The sequence below is a fragment of the Lolium rigidum genome, chromosome 4 (genome assembly GCF_022539505.1).
Source record: "Lolium rigidum isolate FL_2022 chromosome 4, APGP_CSIRO_Lrig_0.1, whole genome shotgun sequence".
Classification (NCBI taxonomy): Eukaryota; Viridiplantae; Streptophyta; class Magnoliopsida; order Poales; family Poaceae; genus Lolium; species Lolium rigidum.
The window spans coordinates 72,709,596-72,719,009 of NC_061511.1; the positions used below are offsets into that span (position 1 = coordinate 72,709,596).

Below are 9,414 nucleotides of genomic sequence, written 5' to 3' on the forward strand. Positions count from 1 at the left end.
CAAAAAATTGGCAGCATATTGCAGCAGGGGCAAAATGGTCATCTTAATGCTTAAATTGTACTAGAGGGCCAAATAAGGAACCAGGCAAACTTTGTGGGTCATGAAAGGAAAAAAAAATTTGTCAGGGCCAAAAAAGGAAGGCAAACTTCAGCTAGGGCCAAATAAGGAATTCTCTCAAATAAAAACTCATGCCTATGCCTTGCCCAACTGCCGGACCTAACTTTCAAGGCCAAACCAGACCCATCACTACAAAAGCCCATCGGGTCTCGGGCCGAATCTCTTCTCTATTTCACGCATTTGTCAAGCCCATGCCTAGCCTAGCCCGTGTGTGCTATTAGGCTCGGCCCGGAACTTTTAGGTTGGGCCGGGCTGCTCATGCCCAGCTATAGTTGCAACAACTCATTTCTTAGCATGAATCATGAAGTAATCTAACAGTTTAGGGCATTTTTGGGTTGCAACACTATGAATCACGAAGCTCTATCATCTAAAAATATTTGGCCGTGTACTATATTCTTTCCATATTCGGCAACTTCATGTATATTATCTCTTATATTTTAATAATATATCCCATATCTACTATTTCATTTATCATATTTTTAATGACTATTCCAACGAATCAAATTTCGACTTATAAAACAATTAGTTTTTTTTGGGACGTACATATTATCAAACACTACATTTTCTGGTCTATACACTATATGCACAAGCCCCCCCCCCCCCTCCAACCTACATACTCACATTCCGAGATGTAACTCCTCTTATCTCACGGAATCCTCTTCCACAACACGACGAGTGATAGTGAGTTTGTTACGAAGATGCTCATGAATTCTTTCATCGTCCTAATCTAGAGAGGACGACATCATTCACAGGCATCATTCACATGCCCAGTAGTTGGTCAGTTAATCACAAGAGGGGTGAAGGAAATTTTCTTTTTTCATATGTGAAAACATTTTCTTCTTATTTTCTCTCAGGAATGGCCTGAAAAATATAGAGCAATGAAGAGAAAATTGCTTAAGCAAGAATCTAATTTGATGACATCGTGTTATTAAATCGATCAACAGTTCATCTTTCATTCCTTGGGAATCTCCAAAATGTAGGAATGTGATAGTCTTTGCACGTGTAAAACATAGGATTGTGAAAACACAAAAAATAACCGTGAAAATGGGTGTTTTATTCAGAGAATATAGAAAAACATAGAAATATAAAATGCATAACCAAGTCAAGGTTAAAACTACAAAGGTAAGATTGTGTCATTATTATGCAACTTATAGCATTTGCCTTGTTCTTTGTGCTGGGTAGAAATTGTTAAAAGATATTTGAGTGAATGGTAGAATTCCTTTGTTTTTCCTTCAAAACCTACACCAAAGATCCTCAGTTTTTCCTATTCTCCATCCCCTTGAATCAATGGTGTCATCATCAGAAAAAAAATCATGTTCCTTCACTATTCTTTTAAGGCGCCTTCTTTAAAATCAAAGAGGCCCTAATTAAGAAAACAGCTCAGCAGCCTCCTGTCGTGTGCGGTGGCAGCAGGGTAATTCCGCAGATATTCCTACCCTGCTGTAAAATAGTTGGCTCTGCACTGCTCTGATTCTCTCTGGGTCTCTCTCCCCCCTCACTCTCTGGACACAGCGGCGACCAGCAGTAGCGCGCGGCGGCCATCTCCGGCGCAAACTAGCGGGCGAGCGGCGGCGGTCAGGTATCCACCTCCCCCATGCCTAAATTTCTCCACTTGTCCCTTTGCCCATTGTTCTTTAACCTAAATTCCGAAATCCTAGGTCTTTCTAGACCTTTCCCCTAAATAAGCGTCCAGCGCTGTCGTTCGTTGCTGAATGTTTGCAATCAACCCCGAATCCTCCTCCGTCAGGATCCATCTAGTCGCGTTCTAGATTCGATTGATCTAGTAATAAAATATCGCCTATGCCCCCAAATCTTTGGGGGTTTGCCTAAACCCCACACGATGTTTCAATTCCTTCGGTTGAGAGGAGATGGCATTCATGCGTTCCCTGATAACGGGGTTAAAGATGTGCTATCTAGGTTGTGCCCAGATCGGGAAAATTTTGGCAGAGGGTCCAAAAGTTCCACCTTGAAATTTATGGCGTTTGGCTGTGCAGCCAAGCTGAAATGTTGAATGGTGGATAGATGATATGAGTGCTTCTCTCAGGAATGTTTCGATTCCTAGTTAGGTACAAGATGTGACCTCTAGCATTTTTTTTTTCACGCGAGCACCCCATTCAATTCTGCTGCGCACCCTGCGCCTCGAACCTGGGTGGGCGAGTTCACCACCGTGAGCTCGAGCCACCAAGCCAGCGCTTGGTTCTCAGTTAACTGGTGTTTACAGCATTATTGATACTGCAACAGACCTGGTTATCGTATATACTGTTTCCTTTTTCTTTCATGATCAGTTGATTCGGTTAGAAATGCTATTATGCCCTTCTAACAAAATTTTGGAGAAAGTCTTCAGCAAACAAGCAGCTGGAATTAATTAGAACATGTTCCGTATGTTAATAGCCATTGCAAATACATGCCTCCCTTTTGGTTGTTATATTAGGATATATCCCACTGCTAAAATTAGCGTCGATGATGGCGGAAATCTAGTAGTAATAACAGTTGGGGCCTTTGAATGCTCATAAATTTCTGACACCTTTTCACATCTATGGGACTGTTGCAAGAGAGATGTCCTCTCTGGTGTGGAGTTTTGAGTAGACAATTGAACTTGAAGGAACAAACTTCTTTATACACCGTGCACGCTGCAAGGGGTCCAAAGCCGGTACATTGGTGCACGTGCATATGCCAATTGTGCATAGATATCTTTGATTGCTTGGCTCTCCCGTGCGGGTGAAATGCGGTACTGCCCTTTGCAATAAGAACAGAATGCAGGAATTATTTCACTTAACAATGAGATTATGGGATTTGTGCAAAAAATTGATATAAGAATGCTGCAGCACAACTCTTCTTATAAGTTGACCAAAACTTCACTTTTTCTACAGTTGATGTGTGAAAACAGAGAGTATATAGGGAGTAGAACATTAGAAGAAAAAATCTGTAAATTTGAGCTTTTAGTGCAGATGCCTAATATGTTGTTGTAGCATAATGGTGTTCATATAAAAAGTAAAAACACCATGCCCCCAGTCATTTACAGGGAGTAGAAACACGGAGTCTGATATTTTTTCCCTTTTAAGTTTTACGGAGTACTTTTTTTGCGAGAACTACTTTTTTGTTGCTCCTAATTAAATTTTATGTTTGTTTGTGGACAGTAAATTTGCAATTGTATGTCCTCCATAACAGAAGCAATGCCATTTTTAGTTTATCTGCCATGAAGCATGTGCCTATGATATTTTACCAAGGCCACCTAGTCAGTTGTAGGAAATAAAAATACTATGGCTGACATTTTTTACTCTTTACTATTTTATTCATTTCTCCTAATTTTATTTTATGTTTATTTATGGACAGTAATTTTGCAATCGTATGTCCTCTGTAACAGAAGAAATGCATTTTAAGTTTCCATGCCCTGTAATTCCTTAAGCACGTGTCTCTATGATATTCGGTGAGGGATTGATGCACCACTAAAAGGCTGATTTCTTGTATAAATTTGACTTTTGGCAGGGAATCAACCATGGTTTTCCTTGAGGTGGAGATGTCTTGGAATGTTTTGATCTCTCCTGACCAGTTGAGCCCCAAGGGTCTATTGCTCCGCAAGTCCATCATCGTGCGTCTTCTAGAGGACATAACAAACAGGAAGGCCTCCAAGGACCATGGCTACTACATCGCTGTCAGTGAGCTCAAGGCGATATCTGAAGGGAAGGTTCGCGAGCTTACTGGGGATGTTCTTTTCCCGGTCACATTCAACTGCATCACTCAGAAGCCCATGAAGGGTGAGATCTTGGTGGGCTGTGTGGAGAAGATCCTGAAGCATGGTGTGTTCCTCAAATCTGGACCGATGGAGAACATCTTTCTGTCGTATAAGACGATGGGCGAGTACAAGTACTCGGGTGGTGACAACCCGATGTTCTTGAAGGACCACTCGAAGCTGGAAAAGGATACCATCGTCCGCTTCAAGGTCTTGGGGCACCGCTGGATGGAAGCAGATCGCCAGTTCCAGCTCCTTGTGACGCTGGCTGGTGATTACCTCGGGCCGCTGTGAGCTGCTACCACTGGTTAAACATTGGTCGATGCTGTACATTCGGTTATTCAGGTGGATCGATGAATGGGTGTGTTAGGTGAACTTTGCTGCCTGTGATGTCTGATGGAACATGGTTGCTGTAACCTGTGGTAATTGATGGAAGTTCTAGTTGTGATGCCAAGCAGAGTACTGTGAAGTATAACGAGCCTGCGCATTAACATTTTACTTTCTACTTGTCTGCATGTGTTTGTGACCACCTACAATTGCTTGCATGCTTCCTTTGACAATTCAATATCTTAATCCTTAAACATGCCCTTGGCTTAAACATACCGAGATACTATTTTTTACAGTAAGCATGCACATATACTTCTTCTGCTGAACCAAACTTATATTATATAATCTACCGTTGACAAATTGCCTCACAGAACTACATATAGCTAACATATTGGAACATGTGGCAGTTGATGCCAGCTCTAGCCTGATTCCAATCAGTGTACTGTGAACTATGAGGGACCTGTCTTTTATCATTTCACTTTCTACTTGCCTGCATGTGTTTATGGCCTCTACAATTGCTTACATGCTTCATACAACATTTTGCATGTCAAAATTGCTGAACAAACCCATTGATCTTGGTTGAAGCATACACATACACTAGTAAGATGTAGTGAACTGTGCTGAGCAAACTTAAAATTGCAGTTGAAAATAGGCACACTGAAACATATCGCTAGCATCTGTTGAAGTTAGCCATCAGTGAACTAGGCCTTGATGTGATTCTTCTTCCAATGCTGAATATACTAGCATCTGCAATGGACATCTGAATTCCCAGTCCAGGCAAAAAGGTTGTCCAGAAGACCAGAAGAATAGCAACAAAGAAACTGTATAAACAACATGGTGCCGCGAAGCTGAAGATAATAAACACACAATTGAACATGAAACATGCAATCTTGAAAAGCTCCGGAGCCCTCGCACATAACGGAACTGAACTGTCAGCGTCGAGCACCTAAATGACACCTGGATCCGTTCAGTAGCGTGCCTATCCACCATTGTGCAGTTCAAGGAGTTCATCGACCTGGCCACCATCCTGTACCCGGTTCAGTTGGTCGAGAAGCAACCTGATTCCATCTGCTGGCTATGGACGAAAAACGGTGTCTACTCGGCCTCCTCAGCTTATCACATCCAGTTCAGATGTTCCGACCCCGTGTTTGACTCCGCTAAGGTCTGGAAAGCTTTCGCTGGATGGAAGCAGATCGCCAGTTCCAGTTCCTTGTGATGAGCCTGCGTTTTTAACATTTCACTTTATACTTGCTTGCATGCTTCTTATTGAAGTTAAGCGTCAGTGTACTTTGCCCTTTCATAACTAATGTTTTTACAGTAAGATGCTTAGGCACTAGTGAACTGCGCTGAGCAAAACTTATGTTCTAGAATCTACTTTTGGAAAATAGCCAAAGAAATATATAGCTTGCATCTATTGAAGTTAGGCGTCAGTGAATTAGTCCTTGTTGAGATTCTTTTTCCAGTGTTGAAGTTAGTAGCATCGCAATGGATATCTGAACTGCTAGCGAAGGCAAAAGGTGTCCATAAAAATATAAGAATTTATTTATTTAGACCTGGAAACTGTAAAAACATCAGTAATGCAACGCAAAAACAGCACCGTGCCGCGAGGCTGGCGATTATATTACAATTAATATTAAAATTACCTAGATATAGCAAACACAGACAGAAACATGGACACACGAAGACTTCAAAAGGCGCTAAAAATGACATGTTGAGGATAAAAGCAGGAGGTTATGTGTTACATCATATGCCATATAATGGCTGAAGAAATTATAGTAGAGAAGAACTGATGAAATAGTCTGGATGTAACTGCATTTACTGAATCCTCTCTGCAGCAAGCTCGCCGTTCCTGACGAAACCGACGTAAACTCTCTGAACATGTGATATGCTCTCCTCTCTCTTCTGTCGAACCCTTTGCACAAGCTCTTCTGCTGTAGAATTCAAAGTTAGCTCTTCGAGAGTGCTCACGTGTTCAATGCCACCTGGCAACAACTTCAACTCTGGACAGAGTAGGAGCTTCAAATCAACCAAACTGGGCAGTGCCCCTCTTTCTATCGTCATCTGCCTGAGATGTGGAGCTCCCCAGATTTTTAGTACTCGAAGTTTCTGGAATGACATTGCTCGGAAGTTTATCTTATTGCCATCAAATGCATCATAGAGTTGAAGTTTTACCAACTGATGTAATTCCTCAAGATAACAGAACATATCTTCCTGAAGTTTTGACCAGACTAGTCGTAGAATGGAGAGGCTTTTCAGTGTACTGATTGATAAGAAAAATCGAGGTAATGATTCTTTATCTAATGTCCCTTGCAAGAAAATCTTCTGAAGTAATGGAGGTGGATTGAGTGCATCGAGTTGCAGAACTTCCTCATCATCATATGCATGGATCCCAAGCCGGGTTAGATGAACCATATTGGTAATAGCTATGAACAGCTTTTCACAGTGGCGACCTTGAACTTTACTGATGCCGAATGATCTCAACAGAACTAGAGCACCAAGGTAATTGACCATTTCAGAACTAGATTCCACGAACAATAATGTCTGCAGACTTGCCAAAGAACACATACCACTAATAGGTGCTGGTACACCAATAGAAGGAACATATTGCATAGACGGTATCAATGGTTTCATAGTGACAATAAGATGTGTCAACTTACAGAGCCTTGTAATTTCGACAGGTAGGTTGGTAATTTTGCTTTTCCAAGCATCCAAAACAAGCAGATTCTGTAGCCTTCCAATATGCCGTGAGAGATTTGCAATTTTAGTTCGCCTAAGACCCAGATAACGCAGATTGAACAAGTCAAACACCTCATTTGGCAGACCCTCAATTGAACTATCTTGCAGATTCAATACAGACATCAGCTTAACAGACCTTGAGAATGAACGAAGTGAGCCGAAAGTTAGCGAATTTTGGAAAACAAGCAAGGAACGGAGATGCGGCACAGATTCTGCAAGGTGCGCAATATCCCCTCTTTGAATTGATAAACGGCGTGCTTTCCCAATAAGATGAGTCCTTGAGTAATCAAGGACAATGCAAAAGTTCTCTTCGCGTGCCTTAGAAAGGGCTAATACCCGAAGGATATCATGCATTTGGAAATCATCAACATACCCTGATTCATTCCTCTTAACCTCCAGTAACAGACATCGGTTGATGAGCTCGGTCAAGTAATCTTCTGCAACCTCCTCCAGTGTCTTATGCTCACTCGCTTCAATAAATCCTTCTGCAACCCAGAGCCGTACTAGCCACTTCCTTTGCATCACATGATTCTCTGGGAACATGCAGCAGTAAAGAAAACAGTTTTTCATGTTGTGTGGCAGGTCTTCCAAACTAACCTTCAAGATTATGTTCATATCCAGGATGAAATTGTTTGTAAATTTCATCTCAAGAGTTCTGTATACATTCTCCCATTCCAAAAATGTTGCGCTCTTGAATGACAGGAGGCGCCCAATGCACACAATAGCAATTGGCAAGCCATTGCATTTCTCTACAAACTTGTGCGCCCAATAGTGCAATTCTGGCGGACAATCGCTATTTTCATTCTTCCAAAATGCCTCTTTACAAAACAGATCCCATGCATAGTGATTTTGCAAGGGTTGCAAGTTAATTATTTGGGCTTCGGAAGCAAGCAGTGCAACCTCATATATCCTTGATGTGAAAATTATCCGACCAAGTTTGCCCCCGAAAAATGCATCTTTGCTGTCAAACCAAACATTCACACTCCAAACATCATCTAAAACAAGAACATACCTTTTCTTCTCTAGGTAACGTCGGATTGTCTCCACGAGACTTCTGTAATCTGTGACATCAACATCCTTTGGAAATTCCTTCTTCCTGTCATTCTTCCGGAACTCTTCAACAATCTGTTTTAGCAAATCCTCAGCTTCATAACTATGAGACACAGTGATCCAAGCACAAGTGTCAAAGTCAGTCTTGATGGCGTTGTAAACGTGGGCAGCAAGTGTTGTCTTACCAACACCTCCCATGCCCCAAACAGTGATTATCATGTGTTGCTGCTCTTCATCTTTCATCCATTTCATCAGCAAGTTTCTATTCTCCGCGATCCCCACAAGATCATCTTCCCTTTTAAAATGTACAGACTCTGTAGGTCTTGTATTTGAGCTGCCTACTCTTGTCAGTTTTGCGTCCCTTTCAACACCCTTCAGGTCATATCTGCGCCTTCTCTCTGCGGCACGCTTGAGGTCGGCTTTGATATCGCGCAAATAGTTGGCTAGCCGGTACCATGTCTTGATTTGCCTGACCCTCCTAATTGCTTTCAACAGAAACATCCCCTCGCGATCTTCCCCCAACTTGTAGGTGAACTCATCAATAACATCCTCGATATTGAAGGCAAGACCCCTGATTTGATTCACGAATGCAACGGTAGTCTCATCCGCATCCTTGAACCGCTCAGCAGTTCGGAAGAAGGCTTGCATGCTCTCCAACTCCTCCTTCATTTTCCTTATTTCACCAAATAGGTCTCGCAGAGCAGATGCTTCGTAGACGACGAACGACTTCGCTAGCTCAGCTGCTTCATTTGCCAGGGCATCCCCAAGCTTCAGGATTAGCAACCAGATTAGACCCTCTAACATGGTTGTGTAGATGGAGCTATAGGAACCTTTGCTTGAAGGATCTGCTTGTGTACCATCCTTGGCTAAAGGAAGCTTGGATTTAGTAATCGAGCAGTAGCACACCACCACCCTTGGCCTGTTCAAGACCTCGGAAATGGGATCTTTTATCTTTGCAAGAAGATTCACCACAAAGACGGTCAACAGTTTACTTGTAGCGTCTCGAGCTCTTGTCCACTTGTCCTTGGTTGCTATTTCCAACCGTACCACCTTTTTCCAGCTGATGTGTGGCCTTGAATATCCAGGAATATGTATAACATTTAAATAGAACTCGCAAAAGATACTGGATATGCTTCATGAGTGTGGCTCATGGTACTCTAGTACTGTGACCCGTTTTCTTGGTCTGGGCTTTATGTCGAACATACCAGGTGCCATTTCATCACAGCCCTTTGCTCCCTGATCCTGTGCTTTATCTGAAGCATCGAGAAGAAAAAAAATATCGTAACTAAAACAAACTGCGAATTTAGAATCGGAGAGTAAGAAACTGGAGGGGATGCGTTCTGATCTGCTGTTAGAGCATGTCTAACAGACCCTCGCCCCGTATCGAGCGAATACAGGGTCTGTATCAAATTTTTTGGCACAAACCGTTCCATTTAGTAGACCCCTTATTTAAC

General features: G+C 42.2%; 2 protein-coding genes across 2 annotated transcripts; one reads left to right on the top strand and one right to left on the bottom strand.

The window, feature by feature from the left end:
• Positions 1–1,606: 1,606 nt before the first annotated feature.
• On the top strand, positions 1,607–4,345 carry LOC124650137 (DNA-directed RNA polymerase V subunit 7-like). Its single transcript, XM_047189694.1, has 2 exons — positions 1,607–1,696; positions 3,604–4,345. Exon 2 carries the CDS (start codon positions 3,614–3,616, stop codon positions 4,139–4,141), a length of 528 nt encoding a protein of 175 aa, XP_047045650.1. The 5' UTR covers positions 1,607–1,696; positions 3,604–3,613; the 3' UTR covers positions 4,142–4,345.
• A 1,623-nt stretch (positions 4,346–5,968) lies between these two features.
• On the bottom strand, positions 5,969–9,170 carry LOC124649426 (disease resistance protein RPM1-like). The gene has a single exon (XM_047189070.1). It carries the CDS (start codon positions 8,762–8,764, stop codon positions 5,990–5,992), a length of 2,775 nt encoding a protein of 924 aa, XP_047045026.1. The 5' UTR covers positions 8,765–9,170; the 3' UTR covers positions 5,969–5,989.
• Between the last annotated feature and the right edge of the window lie 244 nt (positions 9,171–9,414).